The sequence below is a fragment of the Poromitra crassiceps genome, assembly GCF_964638095.1.
Source record: "Poromitra crassiceps genome assembly, chromosome: 2".
Taxonomy (NCBI): domain Eukaryota; kingdom Metazoa; phylum Chordata; class Actinopteri; order Beryciformes; family Melamphaidae; genus Poromitra; species Poromitra crassiceps.
In genome coordinates, this window is record NC_139624.1 from 68033076 (window position 1) to 68059647 (window position 26572).

A 26572-nucleotide genomic window follows, 5' to 3' on the forward strand; every position below is an offset into this window, starting at 1 on the left:
TAGTGTTTATGGTCAGTTACACTATGTGCTTTGTAAACAGGTAGTGTTTATGGTCAGTTACACTATGTGCTTTGTAAACAGGTAGTGTTTATGGTCAGTTACACTATGTGCTTTGTAAACAGGTAGTGTTTATGGTCAGTTACACTATCATGTGCTTTGTACATACAGACCAACTAGATGCATGTCTACAATAAAAGCCCACATTTCTGGTCGGAAGGAGAAACACACCTACTTTTAACCATTATGAAAGACTTGGATATCAACAGGTTTTTGGATATGCGCAAATATCGCGCTGACATTTTCAGGTCCTCAAATGGACCAGATGACGCTGGTAAGAATAGGGACAAAGACAAGTAGGTAGCGAGCTGGCTCGTTTAGCTAAATGGGTTGTAGGCTAAATGGTGTGTCGGTATGCTCATGCCCAGTAAAAGCCATGAATGAACGTAGCCGTAGGACGTACATCATGGGGACATTTTACGTCACAGTAATCAGAGTATTCACAGCTGCATGTAAACGGGAATATTAATACAATCTTCATTTTATTAGACTTGTAAACAGCTTAGCTGATATATTGTCTTTTTGGAATAAGGGCAAAAACCCGAATATTGTGTGCATGTAAACGTTGTCAATGCGAGACAGAGACACGGAGCTGGACGAAAGAGGCAGGTGGACAGAGAGAGAGAGAGAGAGAGAGAGAGAGAGAGAGATGAACATCATAAAAGCAACATCTCTGAATGTAGAAAGAGAGAGAGAGAGAGAGAGTGAGACGGGGGTCCCCTCCCCCTCACATTGGATATCCACTGCATGCACCAGCCTGGTAATGTCATGTCACGGCTCAACAAAAAAGGATAACGAAAAAAAATGACACAACGGTGAAAAAAAAGGAAAACACCAGCACCACCCGACGACGATGGCATGTCCGTGGTTACCTCCTGGTCAGGGTCAATCAGCAGCCCGTTGCGTTTGTACTGCATATAAGCGTTAGCCCCTCCGCTCTTCGCCAAGCGAATTCTAGCAAGCCTGGTTGTCTGTTTGTGAACAAATACAAACGTCCATTTAGCCTGTCTAATTATGCTCTGAGTGTGTGTGTGTGTGTGTGTGTAGCCGTTTTCCTACATGCGTACCGGAAAATTACCTGTAAGTCAATATCGGACATTTCCCGGAATTTCCCTTCACACCTGAGCGCTCGCATGTGGGAATACTGTATAGCAGCGAAATTGCCTGTATGTTGGGGGGCGGGGGGAGCTTATTTTGGGGGTCGGCAAAACTCCGATGGTGAAATAGGTTCGCTTGTCACACAATAAATCACACTCGTTTGACTTAAGAGCAGCGTCAAGCCAGCGTAATAAACACAGCCCATTTCCCCCCTCCCCTCTCTGCTCGATAGAGGCCAGTCCTTCACTCAGTCCTCCGCACTTCGCAGCAGCCACACAGGACAGACACAGCAAGAATGGCAGAGGCTTGCAAGCTGCCCAACGCTTGTATGTATGTAGAGAAAGCAAATGCACAAAGCGAAATGTGGAAGTAGTTTGCTTTGATGTGCGCGAATGATTAGATGATGCACACTGGAAGTGAACGTTAAGCAACGTGTGTACACCTCGCCCATGAGAGAAGGACCGGTGTCGCGGCAAATGACTGGACCCGTTCTACACTTGTGTTCCTTATCGCGCATACCGCTCTTCTGACTGGCTCGAAACTGGTGAAATGTCCGCGACGACGGGGTCGCGCTTATACCGGAACAACAACTTTCACACATGAAGGCATTAGACTGCGTTCCGGTCATTTAGTGGTAAAAGGCGCATGTGGGAAAACAGCTTGTGTGTGTGTGCGTGTGTGTGTGTGCATGTGCGTGTGCGTGTGCGTGTGTGTGTGTGTGTGTGTGTGTGTGTGTGTGCGTGTGCGTGTGTGTGTGTTGTCAGCCCCTTCTCTTCAGTCCATGTACAAATAACACGCATGTTCAAATTGTGTGCAGTGAACATGCCAAACTTGCCAGTTGCCTGCAGTGGATACACAAGCTGTAACCAGGAAGTAGCATGACATTGAAATAAGGATTTCATCCGCCATTCATTTTCCAGAGACGTTTTGTAAAATGCTTATAAAAATAGATTTACTTGGTCAGACCAAGCGATTCAGCAATATTTAGAATCAGGAGAGACCATATAACATTTCACTCGGACCATACTATATACAGTATATACTAGGCATCTCGCGTGCTATGCATGCTCGATTCCTAGGCTGCCCTGCGGCCGAGCTGTGCGGGCTCACTTGCTCCCTCGCCCACCGTGCAGCTCGCCCACTGTGAGGGCTCACCTGCTCTTATGACATCAATGATGATGTCACAACTTCACATCACTGATGACATCACAATGCTCTTATGACATCACTGATTAAAGATTATGTCACAATGCCTATGACATTATCAGTGATGTCACAATGCACAATTTCTCAAGTGACATCACTGATGACATCACTTCTGGGACTTTATGACATCACAATGCCTCCTATGACTTTATCAGTGGGACAAAAACTGAAACAAACAATATACACACACACACACACATATATACACATACACATGTATAGATATATATATACACACACACACACACACACACACACACACACACACACACACACACACACACACACACACACACACACACACACACACACACACACACACACACATATATATATATATCCTTTAGGGAACAGAGGCTAGCCAGGCTAGCCTCAGAACTGACATATTTCTAGTCAAACAGTTGCTATGTTTACATGTTGCACAATAATGGGACTATTGCCAATACTCTGATTATTATGAAAAGCAGTGTGAGTAAGTCATTTACATGGTTCAATGAAATGACTCCTCCCCTAATCTGGTTTACATGAGGCAAAGACGGGTAAAAATGGACAGACCATTATGAGCTACACCACATGAACAACTTTATTTTTTATTTTTTATATATTTTATTTTAAGGTTTTCATGTAGACAAAAAACAACACATAATGCAACTCATTCCCATTAAAGACAAAAAAGAAAAAGCAGTAATAGAAATTACTAGAAGGAAAAGGAAAATAAAAATAATAATAATAATGTTTCATGAAGTACGGTGAGATATCTCAACCAAGTTTTTTTTTTAAGGTGTTATTGACCTAATGTATAGTGGAACCAGTTCAGAAGTCATAGCAAGTTCCAGTGTTTGGAATAACGCCGTTTAAAAGAACGGCGTTAGGTAACGCCGTTATTTTTTCAGTAACGGGGTAATCTAACTAATTACTGTTTCCGTCGTTACAACGCCGTTATCGTTACTGAACGCTAAATGCGGTGCGTTACTATGAAATGATTGAGTAAACTACCCGTAACCTACACTAGTGTTGTCAAGTGAGGAGACCGGGGCTGCGTTCCAATACCCATACTTGTACTTCTTTCTTGTAGTATGTACTGCCGCTGCCCTCACAAAGTATGGATTGTAGTGTGTAGCATGCATGCAAAATGCATACTATTGGGAGACACTACATCTGTCGTCACGTGAGCTTCCTGAACTCCGACCTCTTGCTCACTTCCGCCGACGTCCGCAGCGCCACATTTGAGTTTTTTTTTTTTTTTTTTTTTTATTCAATAAACAAAGTTTGGCAATAACAAACAGTAGCCTACATTATACAAAAAATTCAGACTAAGCATTTACAAAATTGGAACAGACAATCAAATAAACAAATTGCTGTTATATTGTAATGTATGTTGTTTCTAATAAACTGATGTGATGATACTTACGTGCAGTCTCATTCTTAACAGTATAATAACGTGCATATTTCTGTCAGTGTTTTTATCATAGTTATTGACGTGTTCACGGCGTTATGGAGGTGGGTGTGGATTATACACGCAGCTCAGTCAGTGCGACGTAACTCCAGTAGGTGGCGGCAATGCACAAAAGGTTGTTTGCCAACCGCCATAAAACATTAGAAGAAGAAGAACTTCCGCTGCGCAAAGGATTGTGGGGAAGTTTGGCTGGAGCAGCATGCATCGATGCATACTCCGAAATAGGAGCTGATGTAGTACAATATCCTGGTACTCTTGGCATACTGCATCTGACATACTATGTATTAGGACATACTAATTCTTTTTTTGCCTACTAAATAGTATGGATGTATGGGTATTGGAACGGGGCCCGGGTGGGTTAACATAACGAGATAAACAATTATGATTGGCTAAGGCAGAGTCATGTGTTTCATGGTAGCATTGGTAGCCAATCGGAGCCAGTGTTACACACGAGCCAGGAGTCAGGACACGGGCGACACACACACACACAAACACACAGACACACCAAACAGATTCGAGGAAGCAGCAGAAATGGCGAGTCCGGAGTAGAGAGCTGCGCGGGCCTGAAGTTTCGGCCCGAGCCCTCCCCGGCCCGTGACATGCAGACCCGTGCCCGATCCAGCCCGTTGCTAGGCCCGAAGCCAATATTACGATATAATGACACATCTCTCTCCCTCTCTGTTCCGTGTGCTGCGTCGCCGCATGGCCGTCCTGCGCAGCCTCTCTCTGTCTGTCTCTCTATTTGACTCTCTCTCTCTCTCTCTGTGTTCGGGAGCTGTCCGCTCGCTGTACATGGACGGACAAATGGCTTGTTTCTCTCTCTATCTCTCTTCGGGAGCTGTCTACAGCTACTAACGTCACGTGAGGGTCTGTGTGTGGCTGGGGGAGTGTCTGTGCACTCCTCCTCTTTGTCTGACTGTGCTCCGCTGTGTAAAATCAAGCGAGTACGCTAATACAACATTATTTAATTGAATTATTGAAACGGCCCGACCCCGGACCTATTAATTAAAAATAAAGAAAAAACAAGCCTGGCCTCGGGCCGAGGGGCCCGTGAGGGTACCCTCAGGTTTGCAGCAATCCATGAAAATTTGGCATTTTCAAGGTGGAGATAACGCAAATAGTTACTTTCCCTGGTAACTAGTTACTTTTATTATAGAGTAATTCAGTTACTAACTCAGTTACTTTTTGGAACAAGTAGTGAGTAACTATAACTAATTACTTTTTTAAAGTAACGTTCCCAACACTGGCAAGTTCACAGTTGATAGAGTTAGTATTTTCATGTACTCAATAAAAGGTTGCCAAATACTTAGAAATACATCAAGTCTGTTTTTCAGAACATACATAATTTTCTCTAAAGAAATACAATTAGTCATCTCTGTTATCCATTTTTATATAGAGAGAGGGGAATCCGATTTCCAGGTTAAGGCAATGCACTTTCTAGAGACAGCAAGGGCTATGTCAATGAATTTTCTAGTACTTTGACTTAGCTTCAAGTTTGATACATTTCCCAAGAGACAGAGCTCTCGGTCGAATGGGATTGAGGTGTTTGTAATTTTGGTTAACGTATCACATAAGTCACTCCAAAATGTTGTGACTTTAACACACTGCCATGTGCAATGTAACATTGTGCCCTCATCAATACCGCACCGAAAACACAGGTTTGAAATTGTGAAATTATAACGGTGTATTTTATGAGGGGTGAGGTAGAGTTGGTGAAGAAAATTGTAGTTGATGAGCCTGAATCTGGCATTTACAGTAGCAAACATGCTGTTCTGACATAGGTCAGACCAGACGTCTTTATCTATAGTGGTGCCTAGTTCAGTTTCCCATCTCTCTCTTGATCGATGTATGTTTTGTTTTGGATAATGATCAATCATTATGGAATATACCCTACTAATAAATCGTTTTTACCCTACTAATAAATCATTATGAAACACCTCCTCCAACTTTGTCAAATCACGTAATGACATTTGTTCACCCAAAGTTTTTTTCAGAAAGGTTCTTAATTGCAAATAACAAAAAAAAAGTTTGTTGGATAAACCATATTTCATTTTTATCTGATCAAATGACATGAGGATATGATTATCATAACAGTGTTCAAGACATCTTATTCCCTTGTCATACCAAAACTTAAAAATTTTATTATCAGAGATCATTGGTATAAGTTTGTTTTTCCACAAAGGTGTTTTGGGAGACAAGTCAATCCTTACTCCAAGAATTCTATGCATTTCATACCATGTTCTAACCAGGTGGACAGTAAGTGGGTTTTTTGTTTTACTAGTAATACTTTTAGGGTTCCATTTATAAATGAGATCAGTTCCTACCTCTTCATCAATATCATGTAATTCAATTTGTGTCCAGGAGGGGGCATAGTCACATTCAAAAAAAGATGAGAGAAATCTAATTTGTGATGCCAAATAATAAAATTTAAAGTTGGGAAGTCGAAGGCCACCCATCTTGAAATCCCATGTTAGTCTCTCCAAGCTCACCCTCGGTGTATCGGCTTTTTTCCATTCCATTTTGTTTTCCATTGTTGAGACGACTAGGCATACTTTGATACGCACATCCAAAAAAGCGAGTCCATGAGTCCAAGTTGAAGTTGGTAAAATAACAGATATTTATTTAATGTTTCCAAAAATAATCAGGGCAGCTCAAAACATGCAACTTAATCTTTCTTTTCTTGTCAACTCCTGTAAAAAATAGCACAGGATTAAAAGGAAAAATCAGGATTCCAAAAATGTGGTTCAAAGAAAATGTATGCCCTTTCTCCTAGCCTCTCAAACATTTTGCCTCCACCCATTTCCTGATACAGGTCTGTAAGTCACCCCTTGTCATGCAATTCACCAGTCTAAAGCCAGGTGGGGTGCTCAGAAAGCAATTAGATTAGAAAAGTGTGCAAAATGTCAGGCAAATACATTTCAATATTAAAATAGAGAAATTAGAATAGAGAATATTAGAATAAAGAAAGAGAATACTTTGAATAAGCACAATGGCTCCAACACGCCAGCCCCTAATTGCTAAATGCTATAAGCATGGCAATTACCACAAGAAGAAACACATGGAGCCAGGTTATACAATAAATCATTTTGCATTTTGCATCATTGTAAAGCAATTGTTTTTTTTGTTTTGTTTTTATGTTGGCCCTTGTTCATTTACCATTTTACTTTTAGCCAACTCTTTTTGTGTATATTATCACATTATTTAGTTAATGCATTTAGAAGAAGGTCTTAGAAGAAGAATAAGTAAGAATAAGTAATAATAATAGATCAACTTTCAACACTTTTTTTTTTTTTTTTTTTTTAAGATGTTGTTTCCAGCAGCAAACACAGCTTGGTGATGGGTCTTTCAAGCTCTCCATACTTTGTTTTGATACGCACGCTGTGAACCACTCCTCTGGAGTCGGCCATAGCTTTGACTATTCGTCCCATCAGCCATGAGTTTCGTGGAGCGGTGCTATCCACTACAAGAACCAAGTCTCCAGGGCTTAGATTTCTTTTGATGGTGTTCCACTTTTGTCGCTCCTGCAACAGAGGGAGATACTCAGAGGTCCATCTTTTCCAAAATAGGTCTGCCAGGTACTGTACTTGTTTCCATCTCTTTCGAGCATACATGTCCTCTTTCTTGAACAGACCTGGAGGTAAGATGGGTTTGCCTTTGAGCTGAATAAGATGGTTCGGTGTGAGGGGCTCCAAATCATTTGGATCATCGGAGACTGCAGTAAGCGGGCGATCGTTTAGAATCGCTTCCACCTAACACAGAGCTGTCTGCAGGGCTTCGTCATCCATTGTTTGTTGGTTCAAGACTGATTGTAGGACACTTTTTACCTGACGAATAAGCCGCTCCCAGACACCACCGTGGTGGGCTCCATAAGGAGGGTTGAAAGACCACTTTATGTTGTCCTGCAGAAGCACCTTTTGGATTTTTTCTTGGTTAAGTTGCTTTATGGCCTCTTTTAGTTCACGGTTGGAACTTACAAAATTTGTTCCATTGTCTGTCCTTATGTCTAGTACTTGTCCTCTTCTGCATATGAATCGCCGCAAGGCACTGATGCATGAGTCTGTGTTGAGAGAATGAGCCACTTCGAGATGGACAGCTCTGCAGGTCAAACATGTAAATATCACTCCATATCTCTTCACAGAAGATCTTCCTCTCTTTACTTCAAAGGGTCCGAAGTAGTCTATTCCTACATAGCTGAAAGGAGGTAGATCTGGAGAGATTCTTTCAGTAGGAAGGTCAGCCATTTGCTGCTCTCCTACTTTTCCATGTTTGCGTCGACATGTTACACACTTGCGGATGACAGCTCTTGATGCAGAATTGGCACTAAGAATCCAATATTTGCGTCGTAATCTTGAGAGCATATGATTTCTCCCTCCATGGCCTACAAGCACATGTATGTGACAGAGGATCAGACTTGAAACATGATTCTTTTTGGGCAGGATAACTGGGTGTTTTACTTCCTCTGGCATGGCAGACTTGCCAAGCCTCCACTCTCAGAACTCCATCAACCAAAACTGGATTCAATTCATACAATGGGCTGGACTTTTTCACTGAGCCTATTTTCACTGCAGCAATCTCCTCAGGAAAGCTCTGTTCTTGGATGAAGCATATGATCGCAGTCTCTGCTTGGACCACATCATCAACTGACAGACTGGGGAACTGCTGCTTGTTGTATTGTTTGGACCACTGACGGGTCCTGGGTCTGGAGGCCCTTTCTTTTCTTCACACAGTCTTTTAAGCAGTGCTTTAACTTTTAAAATCCAAGCTACTGCTATTTTCAGGTTATGCCAAGAAGAAAAGTGATTCAGAAGTTTCCATGTGGCATTTTCTTCTTGGTTAATAACCGTGTTGTAAACCGAGATATCTTTTCTCACCTCAGGATCATCAGTAGAGATTGTTGCTGACTCGTTAGGAGCTGTTGGCCATTCTGATTCAGGACCTGAGAGGAATCCTGGGCCTTTGATCCACCTATTGGACTTCAAGAAGGTGTCGACATGAAGGCCACGAGAGGCATCATCGGCAGGGTTGAGCTTTGAGCTAATGTATCTCCACTGTGATGACTTTGACAGCTCTCTGATTGTGGAAACTCTGTTTGCCACAAAGATCTTGAATCTTGCAGTAGTGTTGCAGATGTATTTTAGAACAGTCATGCTGTCAGACCAGAACACTGAATCATCCAGTTGAAGCTGCAGCTCCTTTCTCACCATTCGATCCAAACGAACAGCTAAGACGGCGGCTGTGAGCTCGAGCCGTGGTATTGTTGTCTGCTTTAAGGGTGCCACTCTTGCTTTGCCTATAACAAAGGCAACATGATGGTCATTTTTAGCACTAGTGATACGCAGATATGTCACTGCCCCGTACCCTGCTTCACTGGCATCGCAGAAGTGATGCAACTGGACTATCTTTATTTTAAAGTCTTTTGGGATAAAGCATCTGTCAACATGAAATGCATCCAACTGGTGTAATTCTGATAGCCATTTGTACCATTTGTGAGCAATTACCTCCGGAATGTCTTCATCCCAGCTACACTTTGTTCTACACAAATCCTGCAGGATTCTTCTGGCAGAAAGAATAACTGGAGAGAGGAATCCCAGGGGGTCATACACAGAGCTGACAACTGAGAGTATGCCACGCCTTGTAGTGGGCTGCTTTTTAACTGTAATGTTGAAGTTGAATTGGTCCAGTTCAATGTTCCATTGAGCTCCCAAAGCTCTATCCACAGGGAGGATTTCCCTATCCAAGTCGAGATTTTTTATTTCTTTAGCTTTATCTTCTTCAGGAATTTGAGCGAGAATGGACCGAACATTGCTTGTCCATTTTGTAAGTTTGAAACCTCCCTTGGCACAAACCTCTTTTAGTTCTCTGTACAATGACAAAGCTTGGTCCTCTGTGTTGACAGACTTTAATAGATCATCCACATAAAAGTTATTTTTGATTGTATTACCGGTAATCACCTCTGGTGGATATTCGTCCTGATTATCATCTGCAGTCTTTTGTAGTGCAAATGTAGCACAGCTTGGTGATGATACGGCCCCGAAAATGTGTACAGTCATTCGGTACTCAGCAAGGTCTTTGCTTATGTCGCCATTGGGCCACCAAAGGAACCGTAGGAAGTCAACATCTTCATTTGCCACCTTTACTTGATGGAACATTCCTTCCACGTCAGCCTTGAGGGCTATCTGACCTTGGCGAAATCTGAGGAGCACACCGATGAGACTGTTGGTGAGGTCAGGACCCTGGAGAAGCTCTTTATTCAGGGATACACCATGAAAAGATGAGGCACAATCAAACACCACACGAATGCTTTTCTTTCGTGGGTGGTAAACTCCATGGTGTGGTATGTACCACACTTTGCCATCAACACGTTTCACTTGCTCTTGAGGGACCATTTCAGCATATCCTTTGTCAATTACTTCTTGAAGAAATCCTTTGTATTCATCAAAAAAGGTTTTATTTTTCTTAAACTTCTCCAAGAGGTGTAGTGCTCGCTGCTTAGCTAAATGGCGATTGTTTGGCATTTTTATATCCTCCTTACGAAAAGGCAGTTTTATGTGATAATGCCCTTCATTTAGTGTTGCGGAGCTTTTTACAATTTGCATGAACTGCTGATCCTCCACAGACATCTCACACTGATCACTGTCATGTTGCTCCACAAAATCTTGATTATATTGCTTAATGAGCAATTCTTCCACCTTTTCAATGGATATACGATTGACACTAATGCAGTGGCGGCCATCTTTCATGCTGATGTCATCATGCAGTGGTCCATTGACCACCCATCCAAGCAGAGTCCTAGTAGCATATGGTCCATTACCTCTGCTATTAATGACTTGCCATGGTTCCAATGCTTTTGGTGTGTTGACACCAATCAAGAGCTCAACATCAGCATCAATGTGCATCAATTCCACATCTTTCAGATATGTCCACTGTTGGATGTCATCCTCTGTCGGAATGTTGTCTTTTGTGGCAGGGATGGCTTCCTGAGTGTAAACATCTGGCAACTCAAGGAAAGCTTCGCCATTGAGAGCAGCAACCTCTAAACCAGTGACTTTGAAACTGGGCACAACCCTTGACTGTTTTCCACCTTGCCCCATTGTAGTCAACATAATTTCCACTCTTTTCCCTTTTGCATTTAACTTTGTCATCAGCTTTTCAGTACAAAATGTACCTGTACTCCCATTATCAAGAAAAGCATAAGTGTTCACAGTTTTGCTTCCTTCTGAGATCTTCACTTTAACTGGTACAATAGCAAGTGCACACTCCTTTTTACCAGCCCCAGTAGAACTGCTGACATCGAATGAGACCATTGCACTTGTTACTGGTGCTTCCTCTTCAGCAGTTTGCTTGCCTCTTTTGTTTCCAATTTCTATGTGCAACAAACTAGGGTGCTTTTTCTGGCATTGTTGACAGGTCATGCGTTTCTGACAGGTTTTGCTCATATGTCCCTTTGTTAGACATCCAAAACACATCCCTTTAACTTTAAGGAATTCAACCTTTTCCTTGTTAGGTCTGAGCTTCAGCTTCTGGCAGAATTCCAGTGCATGTTTACCATCACAAAATATGCAGTTTATTTGAAAAGCACTTTCTAATTTGTTTTGATCCTTTTTCTCATTAGGGCATGATTCCAGAGCTTTTTCTGATACAGCAGCTACTGTTGTTGCGAAGCTGCTCCCCCTGCTGGACAGTTTAGTCTTTTGTTTTAAGTCCATTAACTCATTCACTGCCAATATCTGACTGGCATTTTTGGCACAGGCCAAGTATTTCCATAATGTTTGGTCATCTTTCAAGACCCACAGTAAATTCTGTACTAGGACTACAGTGATGTCCAATACCTCGAAATGAAGATCTAAGTCTCTACTTTCACCCCCAAAAAGAAAGTTAGCTTTTAGCATGTTCTGTACTCTACTTATAACCCTTTTTATACACCCCATGTTCACCAAAAAAGCCTGTCTGGGAAGAGAAAAGGGAGAAAAAAGCATTTTTGTAAAAGGGCACAATCTCAGGCATAACTCACTCTCAATTCTTTTATTTTGAACTGTATTGACATCAGACATGTAAATATTATTCGTTAGGACACAAATGACAAAAAAAATAATATATATATATATATATATATACACACATGAAGTGCTTTTTTTTTACATTCAACAATACAGTTTACTCGGTGTGAGTGTGCAGACAGACAGACAGACAGACAGACAGACAGACACACCGACAGACAGACAGACAGACAGACAGACAGACAGACACACACACACACACACACACACACACACACACACACACACACACACACACACACACACACGATCCCCCTTTTAGATTTCTAACCCAACATAGGATAAGCAATAACCACGCCCTGTGGCGCTGGGATTGGCCAGGAGCAACACTGGAGGGCACGCAGCCCAGCGATTTCATGAACCAACTGAAGAGCTCTTGAGAAGGACAGCGGGCTGCTGTGAGTGCCTTCTGCCCGCTGCTGCCTAGCTGTTCCTGTGTTTATTTTTGATTTGTTCTGGTACACCCGTCCTCGTCCATGTCTCCCTGTCATATCAACTCTGCTATTTGATCGTTCCCGTTTTCCCCTCGGCTATTCAACACGTCCTCACCGCCCTCGCAAACTGATCGATCATTTCCTCATTCCTCCGATGATCAAACACATCTCTTGATTACTTTCTCCCGTTTTCTCCTGGCTGGCACAGAGGAAGGCGACTCCAGCTCGTGCAGCGCGCCGAGGGCGTTTCAATGGCGTTTCTCCTGTCTGCACAAGGAAGCGTTACCCGTTCTCTGCTTTTCCTCTTGCTCAATTTCAAAACAACAGCTGCGGTATGTGTTTGATCGCGTGCTGTCGGCTACCCTTTGAAGGCAGGGACCTGTGTCTGTGTCACAGGCTGGGCAAGTGTTTGCTGCAGGCGCTGCACCAATAAAAACAAAAACACGTCAAACACGTCCTTGGCGGGGAAGGCCATTGCTGATAACACGTCAAAGACGTCATTGGCGGTGAATGAGTTAACCTTGGCTTGACCTTTTGAGTTGTACTCTCTTGAATGTCACCAAACACAGGGTCTAGGATGATTCTGGCCTGCTTCTCCACAAACTCTACTAGATCCTCAAATTTGACTCTTTTCTGTTGATTGTCTTGAAAGTCACACACAACCGCCCTCCATTTATCACGGAGCTTGAATGGCAGCTTTGAGACTATGGTTCTAAGATGGGCTGCATTTTCCAACTCTCTCATATCAAGCATGTCTTGCATTGTATTGTAGCAGCTTCTTAGAAATAATGCATATGAACGCAAGCCATTTCCATCTTCTGGTTTAAGGATGGGCCAATTGAGAGCCTTTTCCATGTAGGCAGAAGTTATCTTTACTTCATTTCCAAAGTTAATCTTTAGTTGTTTTGTTGCCTCGTAATATCCTCTTGTAGGAGCCATGTGCAAACAACTGCGAACAAGTTCATTTGGTTGTCCACTTGTATACTGCTCCAGATAATAAAGCCTGTCTTGCATGTTATCAGTTTTGTTTTCGATACCATGTTGGAAGGCTTTCATAAATGACCTATACTGGAGAGGGTCACCATTGAATACTGGTATATTCCTTGCTGGCAGAAGAGAAAGCTGTTGTTGTTTTATCAGATATTCAGTAATGTCATTTTGTCTTTCAATAGCACTGGCGAGTGTGTCTTTACCCTGTGCATTGCCTGCAGGTGTTTTATATGTTCTTGGTATAGCACCTCCTCCTGAACTTGTAACAGGTGGTGGTGGTGCCTGTACCCTTCTTGTATATAGAGCAGGCGATGGAGTTATTGTTGTTGTTGTTGTTGTTGTTACATGACTTGGCCTCCCTGGGGTCAGCATCATGTATTGAGTTGAGTCAAGGGGAGTTGGGGAAAATGAATCCTGTAATATTGTAGGAGGTGCATTTGATGTGGTTTGTGTGGGTTCCTGAGGAGCGGCCATTTTGTCTGCTCCATCCCACTTTATTTTGCCATCCACTATTGAGCTGATTTTTGCTTGAGCAAGGGAAGATTTTTCAGCTTCTTCTAGAATTTTTATCTTTGCGTGAGAAGCAGCCATCTCGGCTTCCACTTCCAGTGATTCCCTTGCCAGCTTTAACTTTGCCTCTTCTAAATCAAGGACATGTCTTCTTTGTAGAGTTGCAGCTTTAGCCTCCAAAGCAGCATGTTCGACTTCTGCTTTGAGTCTGGCTGATGATGTTCTTGATACTGCAGATATATGTGACTTTGAGTCACGTGTCTTCCTTGAAATAGCAGAGATACTGTCACCTGGTTGAATGGTGTCCTGTAATGTTAAACACATTTCCTCCTTTGAAACATTTTGTTTTGTTACAGAGACATGAGAGCCAGGTTCCTTAATTGCAGCATTTTCTTTTGTTACAGAAGCATGAGAGTCAGGTTCAGTTTGCAACATATCATCATCATCACTGGGTTTCAGTTCACCATACAACCAAGTGTGGACTTCTCCAAGAAACTCCCTGAAAACCAGCAGTCTTGGTTCATACCAGTCAACATGATCAGCTTGTCTTTCATCCTCATGTAACAGGCTCTGCACCTCTGCATGCACCTCCATGAATGCAGACAGAAATTCCTTGAACTCTCCAACATGATAATCCATATTATCCTTATTGCCACTGCTCATCAATGCACTTATTTAATTTTTCCTCTTTGTCAGCGTTCCAAGTCTCCAACGACGATGGCCAATCAACTTGTGTAACTTTTCGTCCTGAGCCATCTTAATGTTCAATGACAATGAATGTTCTTTAAATCCAAAATTTCCAGCAGATTCTTTCCAACTTAAAGCAGACTTGCCTTTGTTCAACACTTCAACTTGGTACACTCACATTGTTCTTTGTTGATGCCTTTTCCAGTTGAAACTTCATCCATGGCATTTTCTTTGAACTTAATGTATCAGCTTTTTTCCATTCCATTTTGTTTTCCATTGTTGAGACGACTAGGCATACTTTGATACGCACATCCAAAAAAGCGAGTCCATGAGTCCAAGTTGAAGTTGGTAAAATAACAGATATTTATTTAATGTTTCCAAAAATAATCAGGGCAGCTCAAAACATGCAACTTAATCTTTCTTTTCTTGTCAACTCCTGTAAAAAATAGCACAGGATTAAAAGGATAAATCAGGATTCCAAAAATGTGGTTCAAAGAAAATGTATGCCCTTTCTCCTAGCCTCTCAAACATTTTGCCTCCACCCATTTCCTGATACAGGTCTGTAAGTCACCCCTTGTCATGCAATTCACCAGTCTAAAGCCAGGTGGGGTGCTCAGAAAGCAATTAGATTAGAAAAGTGTGCAAAATGTCAGGCAAATACATTTCAATATTAAAATAGAGAAATTAGAATAGAGAATATTAGAATAAAGAAAGAGAATACTTCGAATAAGCACAATGGCTCCAACACTCGGTACTTTACATTTCCAAATGAATTCACTTACAAATTTATTGAGAGTTTTAAAAATACTATTGGGAAGAGGGATAGGGAGCGACTGAAATAGATACATTATCCTCGGTAAAATGTTCATCTTTATACAATTGACCCTGCCAAGTAGGGTCAAAGGTAAGTCTGTCCACCTGTTTAGGTCACTTTCAATTTTTTTGATCAACACAGGATAGTTAAGTTGCAATAAATTCTTCAAGCTATTATCCACCTGTATACCCAGATATGTAATTTTTTTAACATACTTAAAAGGCCCTGACTGACACAGGTCTCCATGATCAAATTCAGTCAGAGATATTATTTCACTCTTTTCATAATTCACCTTATAACCAGATATTATGCTGTAATTGTTCAAAAGATTTTGTAATTTCATGAGAGATCGGGGTGGGTCTGTAAGAAATAAAATGATGTCATCTGCAAATAAACTAATTTTGTGACTTTGTTGACCTACTTGAAAGCCTTTTATATCTGGGTCTTGTCTCACTGCTTGCGCCAGTGGTTCGAGTGACAGGACGAAGAGTCCGGCGGAAAGGGGGCAACCCTGCCTGCTGCTTCTTTGTAACATAATGGGGGTTGATGTTATACCGTTTGTGATTATCTTTGCTTGGGGTTTATAATATAGAGTTTTCACCCAGTTAGTGAAAGATGTGCTGAAACCAAATTTGTCTAAGACCTTCATCAGATATTTCCATTCTAGGCGGTCGAAGGCCTTTTCAGCATCAAGTGCTATAGCAATACTGGGCTCGTTTTGGTATTCGCTGTGTGAATAATATTGAAGAGTCTACGGAGATTGTCAGTCGAGAGCCGATTATGTATGAAGCCAGTTTGATCTTGGTTGATAAGTTTGGGGAGGAACTCATTTAATCTATTTGTTAAAGCTTTGGAAATGATTTTAAAGTCTGTATTAAGGAGACTAATTGGCCTATAAGAAGTACATTTTTGGGGGTCCTTATTTTTCTTCTGAATAACAGTTATTAAGGCAGTGGAAAAGGAATCGGGTAGTGATTGTGTTTCAATTGCCAGGGTTATAACATCCATAAAAAGGGGGATAAGCAGATCTTTAAACTCTTTATAGAATTCAGGTGGAAAGCCGTCTTCACCTGGTGATCTATTAGATTGCAGTGAGGAGATGGCTTTTTCAATTTCTTTTTGAGTAAGGGGACAGTTTATCTCCTCCTGGTCCACCTGTGTCAGTTTCGGTAGATTCACAGTTGATAAAAACCTATCTATCATGGTTAGATCATCAGGGGATTCCGATGTATAGAGTGAAGAGTAGTAAAGTTTGAAACAATCATTAATTTCTTTTGGATTCCCCGTAACATTCCCATTTTCAGTTTCTATAGAGTTAATAGCTCTCGACTTCTCCTCAGACTTCAACTGCCAAGCTAAAACATTGTGTGCCTTTTCCCCCAACTCGTAATATCTTTGTTTGGTTCTGAGAATATTTTTTTCTATTCCATAAGTATTTAATACGTTATATTTAAGCTTTTGGTTCACAAATTTTTGGTATGTCTCTTTAGAGAGTGACTTTTGATGTTCTTTTTCCAAATACAAAATTTCTTTCTCCAACTTGATAATTTCAGCCATATGTTTTTTCTTTAAACCAATGGTGTAGGAAATTATTTGGCCTCTTAAATAGGCTTTCATTGTATCCCACAATACAAAACTGTTGGGAGAAGAGGCACAATTTGTTTCACAAAATAATTTAATTTGGTCTCTTAGGAAACGGCAAAAATCTGTTTTTTTCAACAAAGTTGGGTTCAGCCCATTGAGATATAATATGAATGGAGAGAGTGTCCCTATCTCCTCTCTGTATGGTCTATTGAAGCCAAAATCCTGCCAGATCAGTGAACCAGATTCTGCGCAGTAGCTCCGTTGATTTACAACCTCTGAGAGCTCCCCGCCCCTCTGAACTTTCTTATGTAGAGCTGCTGTTTCTAGAATGCGCACAGTGCGTTGTGTATTTATACACAGTCTAGCTCTGTAAATATAACACTTTAAGTTGTAATATTTTGTGTCTCGCCAAAAGTAACCAGGAAGAGTCCCACTATGAGATCAGTTTATCAAAATGACGTCTGTACGAAAATCTGATTTTGGTTGTCGGAGATTTCTCCTCCGGGCTGCTGTGCTCTCAGCCCGGACCGGAAGTGGAGGCTCCTCTCGGCCTCACTGGGGAAATTATCCGATCCACTGCTGTGTTGATTAAGCTAGCCAATATTTCCGTGGCATTTTGATTAACTTTATGATTTAATTCCTTTTGGAGCAAATGTTGGTTTTACAAATCTAACCTTGACGCTTTACGCTACGTTGTTTACTGTGGGTAGGGCAGCCTGCTGTAACGTTCCATTTAATATAGCTCAGTGGTAACGTTAGCCTAGCTGCCTAGTCTCGTCTCTGTTAACTACCGTATATCCTTACAACAGCTAAGAAAGGAGCTTGTGAAGAAGGAACAGCCCCACAGTCAAAGCATTTCTCTGAGATATCCATATAAAAATGTTTGTTGCTTTAATACCAGAAATAAAACCTCTGTTTATGTGACGCTAACGGGTTAGCGATTAGCTCATGGCTGGTGCTTGCGTACTAGGCCCCATCTTATAAAACACATTTCCTGGCAGTTGGACAACCTGGTAAGTTCTGAAAATATGTGTATATTATTGTGTTATTCCAGCTATCGTTATCGGTTGTTAAGTTATAGTAATATTAAGCCGATAAATAATGAAAAACAGCCGACTAGCGAAAGTGGCTAACGCTATTGCTAACGTAGCTGGAGTAACTACTAAAACACATATTTTCTGAACTTACTTCAGTCCCCAACCAACGTTAATTCCTCGCGTGCCTTTCTCAAAACAATGTTCTTTTTATTGCGGTCCATTGATATGTCTGGTAGCCAGCACAGCCACCCCGACTTCCAGGGAGCCACTACCCGTGCTAAGAGCCTCTGTCCCGGGTCCACACAGAGCCACCCAGACCTCCAGGCAGCGTTACATGATGAAAGCACAAAGCAGCACTGTGTCCTGTCTATGTCAAACCAACGCTAGTTCTATACTGTGAAGAGCCTGTCCAGCCAATGACGGCTTAAGACTGGCTGCCACAGCTGTCGATCATCCATTTTTATCCCTTTTTATATGTCAAATAACTACTTAAAAACAAACTGATCAGAAAAATGACCACTTGCACAGGCATTAGCATGATAATGACTATCTAAAATGATACAAACCACCTTTGGAAAAAAATTATCTGACGTATACTGTGATTATTTCGGTTGTAATTTTCCCATCCACTAACATGGGGAGGCGGGCCTTGTGACCTAATACTGGATTCAGCCGTCAGGGCGGCGATCTAACATGCAGCGGCTTCACTAATGGAACCATGGAATGGTGTCCATCTTTATAAGTCGATGGTTCAGCCGCCATCTGTATGGTCCTTGTACTTTCTCAGGTATTGACACGGAAAGTGTAAGTGGGGAATGATCTGAAAGGATCCTAGGTAAATATTCAGTTTCTAAAATTCTATGAATTAATTGGTTAGATGCAAGAAAATAGTCTATCCTGGTATGTGAGTTATGTGGACATGAATAGAAAGAGTAGTCTCTGACTGTGGGATGAAAATGTCTCCAGGTGTCACTAAGGTTCAGATCATTCATAAAGGCCAGGGTGGATGTGGCTGCTTTAGTCCTTGTCAAAATAGTAGCTGAGGACCTGTCAAGAACTGGATCAAGGCAAAAATTAAAATCTCCTCCTATCAATATATTCCCACTGCATTCAGACACTCTAAAAAATATTTCTTGGATGAAGGATTTGTCATCATAATTTGGTGCATACAAATTCAGAAATGTCCAATTTTCAGAGTACATATTGCCTTGGATCAGTACATATCGCCCTGTTGGATCCAAGATAGTTTTTTCCACAAAAAATGGTAGGTTTTTATGTAATAGTATAGCCGTTCCCCTTGATTTGGAATTGAATGAAGATGCATACACTTGTCCTACCCATTCCCTTTTTAGCTTTTGATGTTCAGGTTTGGTAAGCTGGCTTTCTTGTATGAATGCTATGTCAGTTTTTAATCTTTTCAAATACTCAAATACTCTTTTTCTTTTAACTGGTCCATTCAGCCCATTAACATTAAATGAGGTAAATTTTACTACCTTAGCCATGATGTTTGCTTAGGTTTTATATTCATATAGAGTAGATATCCTTTAAGAGTGTCTCTTGGTTGGATCTCCAGAAACTTGATACATTGACAATCAAAATAAAATAAAAAACATAGAAAAAAACAGAAAAATAAAAAACAACCCACCTCCCACCCATCCTAGGATTCCTTTCCCAAACAAAGAAACCCACCGGCGAACAAAAACATATGGCCTCCGATGCATACATCTTACATACCTAACTCAGATTGTAGCTCAAACCACTAAGAAAAAGGGGAGAAAGAAAAACCTCTCAACTCTGTGAGTTTGCATCCATTCGAATAACCAGGGTTCAGAGTGACATTCAAGTTGTTTTCATTTTTACTAATAGTATTAGTTCAGTGAGGAAAATAAAAAGGGGGGGGGAGGGGGGACTTCTTCAACACAGAGCAGCTTGCTTAAAAAAAATACATATACATATATATATATATATATATATATATATATATATATATATATATATATATATATATATACAGACATATGTACATACACATACATACACATATATACATACACACACACATATATATATAGGCTATATCAAATCAGCTTGACTAATGTAAATTATCACAGCTGTTAGGTGAGCTTCAGTTATTAAGGTTCAGTGTTAATCTATTAATATAGGAAAATGGGCATCACCTAAACACAGCAGTTTATATGAAAAGAAAAATAAGGAGAAAGAGAGGTTGAGTCCAGCGTCAATCATTACATACATTTTTTTTTTTTTCACCCTTTTTTTTTTACAGGGTTCTTGCAAGGAAATGAAACGTCCCCGTGAAAAAGCAGCTTGTTGTGGAAAAAGGGTTCGAAAAGTCAGTTAGCTACTTGAAATGTCACATAATTGTCCCAAAAGAAAGTTTTAACGCACACTGGATACAGGAACAGCCTCACCTCAATCATTAAAGTGTTGGTTGTAAAACGCCTGGGCCTCTTCAGGATTGTGGAAGAAAACACGGAGTCGAGCAGGGTGAAGAAGGCCAAAGCGAATGTCTTTCTTGTAGAGGGCCGATTTTACACTGTTGAAAGCAGCGCGCTGCCGAGCCAGGCTCGCGCTGAGGTCGGGGTAAATGTTGACCCGGTGTCCCCGGAAAGCCAGTTCCTCTCGGCGCCTTGCCAGCACACGTTGTTTATCACCGTACCGGTGGAAGCAGACGATAAATGCTCTGGGTTTAAACGAGTGCTTCCCTCCGTCGGCCATTGCTCTTCCCAGCCTATACGCTCGATCCAAGGTGGGGGAGCTGGGGAACGCCACCATCCCGAAAACCTCCTGGAAAAACGAAGACATGAACTGGACTGGGTCAGATCCCTCCAGCTTCTCTGGTATCCCGACCACCCTTAGGTTCGATCTCCGTGAGCGGTTCTCTAGGTCATCCAGCTTAGCAGTCAGTGTGTAATTTTTCAAGAGTAGCTCACGGCAGACAGATTCTAGCTCCGTAACTTTGTCGCTTTGGGTGGTTAGGCTAGTTTCAATTGATTTGATTGTATTAGCGTGAGAATCAATTGTCTCTTTGATAGAGTCCAGAGAGTCATTTTTAAGAAGAGAGGTTACCGATACCGTAAGGTCCGCTAATAGAAGAGAGCGGAGGTTTTGCAAGTCATCTGGTAGTGTCGGACGATTAGCCTCAGCTTCTTCAGCCGGTGTGATTAGCTCAGGTGTAGCAGCTGGTTTAGCTGTGATCCAGGAATCTTTAGGATTTCTCCGTGGCACTTTGTCATTCGGCATGTCTCCACTATATCTGTGGCCGTAAAAATGTACTTTGGCTCACAAGAATAAGAAAAGTTTCGTAAATAGTCAATTTATGAGGTTTTTAACAGGGTTTTAACGAGTGTGAGGGAGAGCTACAAATCTCCTGCCTGCTCCTACCGCATGCTCAACCGGAAGAGCATGAACAACTTGATCACACTTCAAGAAATATGAGTATTTCCCATACCGTCGCTGTCTGGCGAGAACCTCGTATCTAAAAAAAAAAAGCTATTTTTCACAAGGAAGAATAAACATTCCCATTTTAACATAGTGTAATAATAATAACAACATTAATAACCAGTAATATAAAATTTTTAGCTGGGCCAAAGTACCTGATATTTTCACAGGTTATTTTTGGGTACCAACTGAATCCATTTATGAAAGAAGAAAGAAAAAGAAGAAGAAAATGATTTGGAGATAATGAGCTTTCTGCTGGACAGCGACCATATGTTATTGCGATTACGTGTAACAATAGCATAATAGCACTAACATAATCAGAGTATGGCGCTTACATGGATCCTTAAACACATTACAATCCCATTTTATGTGCATGTAAACACAGTGGACGCATGCACGCACGCACGCACACGCACACGCACACGCACACGCACACGCACACACACACACACACACACACACACACACACACACACACACACACACACACACACACACACACACATCCGGTGAGTTCGAGAGATGATTCACTCTCTCTCCCTCTCTCTCTAGCTAGGCTAGGCCTGTGTCCATGTTTCTAGTGATCTCCCTAAGGGTTCAACAAACTTCTCCAGAAGCAGAAAGGCAGTTTGTTGATGATGGGGAGGAAGTACGCCCCGGACACACAGGAGGATGGAGTTATCTCCTCCCTCCTCCTGCCTCTCTCTGTGGTCCCTGGTGTGTTACGCACAAACTAAGATGTCTAAATTAGCACGCATACTCGACTGCGACGAGATACGATCATGCTATGTGTAGGCCTGCACGATATGAGGAAAATCTGCGATGTGCGATAACATTGTTCAATATAGTGATGACGATATGACTTGCGATAAATAAACAAATATTAAAGTATACATATTAGCTATACAGTTCCTATGTCTTTCTGCTTTAATAATGCTAACATAGACCCCAAACATAGCCTATGCCCACTGAATAAAGAAATGAAATACACACTGACTCCAGCTGAAACTACACACAGCGTGTTTGGGCTTTGGCGGAGGGGCGGAGCGCATTGTTCCAAGGGAAAGGTGTACGCTGGATTTACAACACAAGACAAAATGATCAGATGCTGAGTGGGAATGCATGACGCATGTAAATAAAACCACTTTTGTTATTCATTGCGTTTCAGGCAGTCTTTGCGATGTGTTTATTGCGCATGTTCATATTGCGATGACGATGAAAATACGATTAATTGTGCAGCCCATAAATGTTTCCTGTATTCATTGAGGTGAACTGTCTCACTGCACTTACATAGTCTGTCAGGCGTAAAGCAACAACTCAGGCTGTTTTCACACTTGCTCTGCTTCAACTGGGAGCGATTAAGCAGCATTGTTTGCTAGGGATGTCGTCCCACAATATATCGCGATATCAAAACGTGACAATATGTATCGTTGAGATGAAATCTCATATCGCGAGAAAAAGAAGCTGAACATGGTGGCACTGATCTGCATCTGATTGCATGCTCGCTCTCCTTTTCATTGCTTTGTTTGAACAGATGAGGGACGTTACAGACCAACCCGATCTCCCAAAAAATTGTAAAATAGCAACGTTTGTGGACAAACGTTGGTATTTTACAATTTCGGCTAAGAAATTGTAAAATGGTAACGTATGTGTCTACAGCGGTGGGCGTGGTTTGGGCGTGTTTTACGGAGATTTTCTGTTTCTAACCCCTCCCCCTACTCTAATCCTAACCCTAAAATCTCAGAACGTTACTATTTAACAATTTTCGAGACGAAATTGTAAAATAGCAACGTTGGTCCATATCGTTGGTATTATACAATTTTCTGTGAGACTGTGTTGTACAGACATGGGGGATGAAAATGGTAAAATTACTCAAATTAGCGTGGAGGATGCCCGCTCAACTTACAAATCGATCGCAAAGAAATATATATATATATCGTATCGTATCGTTATCGTGAACCCAATATCGTGTATCATATCGTATCGTGAACTGAGTGTATCGTGACACCCCTATTGCTTGCACATAATGTGAACAAATGCTTTCAGACAGCGATTAGTTTTGAATGAGCTTTCGAGCCTGATTGATTTGCACACTGTAAACACTTAAGCGGCCCCGGGTCACTTTGTGTTTTGCACCACTTCTTTGGTCATCTAAGCATGGGTGGCGAAAAGCAACCGAGAGCTTGTCTGGTCTGAAGAAGGAACAGCAACACTTTCTATGAAGGTCACGTCTATAATGCAGGGGCAGTGGCGGGCCTAAAGGTTAGAGAAGCAAGCTTGTGACCGGAAAGTCGTCGGTTCAATCCCCGGGACCGGCAGGATAAAGCTGGGTGGGGAAAGTGAAAAGGCAGCGCTTGCCCCTCCCTCATTACCACCACCAAGGTCCCCTTGAGCAAGGCTCTTAAAGGCACTATGTGTAGGATTCTGCACTATTAAATATCACCAAACCATTACCTTGTATAGAGGGAATGCACGTGACGTCACGGACGCGACAGTCAGTGCGGGTACGCCCACTCAGCTGCAGTGAGTGTCAAAACGTCTAAACAAGCCAGGCGCCGCCGCCGGGTCACGGTGTTTAGCGTTCAGCTTCCGCGAGAAAACAACGAAAATGGGAAAGTGCTGTTGTGCCATTGACTGTAAAAATAGATTCAACAAGGCGTCGGAGGTATCTTTTTACAGGCTGCCGAAAGCTAATGAAACGGTCCGGTCTTCTCTGCAGCTATCCAGGGTTTCAATGAGGGCTTTCATTCTCTGGCTGTGTTTTACCTGCACATATATAACGTTACATGAGTGACAGTGTTAACTATGATTGAACAAAGCTAGCGTGTGTTAGTGACAGCGTATGCTATATTTTTCTTAATAAAAGTTGTAATAAAATAAATATTTACCTCTCCACATACAACCAGAATATCCATTGCTGTCCTCGTTACTTTAATGTCGCCAACAAATCCAGCCTTGAAGTACGACCACGCGTCCATGCTCTTGTATGCTTTCATGCTTTGGTTTGTGTATTTCCCCGGCGTCGATATTAAGTACATATAAATGTCAGGAAACCCTATTCCTGGCCACATGTCTACGTCCATGGACCACTGGTTCTTTGGCAAGCTGTAAGGGTCACATTCGAGTCCAACTGCCTTTAATTTGAGCAGATAATCGTTTATATTAGCCGTGGTTTCGCTACTACCCCTGGCGCAAGCCACTGTTTGTTTTGGAAATTTGACACTCAGTGCTGCTCAGTCCGGCGTGTTCTGGAGGGGGCGTGGCGTCGGTGCATTCCCTCTATATGTTGAGGACTTACAGTGATTCATTTCTGTGTTTACAACTAAGCCACGCCCCCTCCCTGTGTTGTGATGGGCCACCAAACCTTCCTCCCAACATCCCGAAAGGGCGTGATCTGTTTACATAGAAATCCCTCCCTGGAGAGGCCGACCTAGTGAGCCCCTCCCATCCCACAGCCCAAAACAGAATTTTGCAGACAAAGATGGCGGACCCCTGATGCGGGCATTCCAGGCATTCCATTCTCTGATCCACCTTAGAAACCGCATACTTTAGCCAAATCTCCGCCATAAAGAAAGATATCAGACCAGAGTCAACCTTGCCGGTCTGGCTTTCACTAGATGGAGAGCCCTACGAGCAGCTATATCTGGCCTGCAAAGTGACTCGGAGCTGGCCTGTTCTCCTGTACTTACACATGATAAGTAACGTTATAGCTTTTGCATGTCCCATTTCAGTAACGTTACGCATGATAGCGAAATGTACAAGTTGTTATCGATATTGTGAATTTGTTCTGGGAATGTTGTAATCACTTGGCTAAGTGTTGCTTTTCACGCCTATTCAAATGACTTTACACTGCTAGTGTGGCCTGTTGCTGGATTAGATTAGCTTGTCGTTCGTGTATAATTTATACACAGACATTCTGGTGACAAGTTGACATGCATGACATAATGTTACTTCCCATTACAAATTTCGCATGCATTTTCTGTTATAATTACGTCCAGTTGCTGTCACTATGACGCAGAACGGTATAGTAATGTGTAAACACTTAGAAACTCCATGGAGAAAAGCTAGCTTCGCTAATGTTAGCAGTTTGTTTATCTATTTTAAATAGATGATTCAAATGAATACTAAACACATTTCCATTTGTCTGATTTCCAGTCATCCAGAAGAGCTGACGATAGTCAAGATAGAAAACAAGTGGACCCACGATTATGATATTTGAGATGGAGAAATGGTGCTTTTATAGCAAACCTGTATAATACATGTTCCATCATCTTTGATGTTTTGATGTTTGCTGTCTGCAATCTTCTGTACACCAATAAAGTTGATATGACTTCATCCATGTCTCTTGGCCACTACTATTCTCCATTGTAACATTAGATTACATTAGATTAGATTTAGAGTGGGTCTAGCTACAGTAGCCTACCAGTATTTGTGTTTCTGTGTATATATAGCCTACTTTATATAATAGACAGTGTATGTGATGTTTCTCAGTACATTGACTTCGCAACTTAGTTTATCAGAAAAAATACTTTATTTGCTAAACTAAAATATGGGCTACACCAGAATGACGTGACCAGTTGCATCAGCTATGCGGTTCTTCAGGATGTCAACAAGATCTGCTATCGTCCTACAGCCAACCTTCCTCTCTGCGACCCTGCCTCCTCTTTGTCCCACTGGCTGGTGCTAGCCTGGGCTTCAGGCATACGCCTTGGTCTGCCTGCCTATAAAAAACAGCAGTGATTCAAGCGTTTGAAATTAGTTTGAACAACTAACAATGAGAAAATAATAGCGTTGCACTATGAATTGTCAAATTAGACGGCACGGTGGCTCAGTGGTTAACACTGTTGCCTCACAGCAAGAAGGTCCGGGGTTCGAATCCCTTTCTGTGTGGAGTTTGCATGTTCTCCCCGTGTCCGTGTGGGTTTTCTCCGGGTGCTCCGGTTTCCTCCCACCATCAAGAAAGACATGTATGTTAGGGTTAATACTCCTGTCAGTGCCCCTGACCAAGGTACTGGCAAAAGAACTGGAGTTGGTCCCCGGGCGCTGCACAGTGGCTGCCCACTGATCCTAGTTCTAGGAAGGTTCCTAGTAGAGGATGGGTCAAATGCAGAGGATGAATTTCTCCAAGGGGATAAATAAAGGATAACTTAACTTAACTGAATACATTTTGGCCATGTCTTGGT

The 26572-nt window shown here is 41.8% G+C and overlaps 1 protein-coding gene across 1 annotated transcript in view; it reads right to left on the reverse strand.

Annotated features, from left to right (window-relative positions):
- Positions 1–26572, reverse strand: part of kcnd2 (potassium voltage-gated channel, Shal-related subfamily, member 2) — a gene marked incomplete at both ends in the record, with an annotated part of 471845 nt that overhangs the window by 17666 nt on the left and 427607 nt on the right. The window contains one exon of the mRNA XM_083652037.1: positions 930–1028. Within this exon, the coding sequence (XP_083508163.1) occupies positions 930–1028 (99 nt within the window). The remainder of the gene's footprint in view (positions 1–929; positions 1029–26572) is intronic.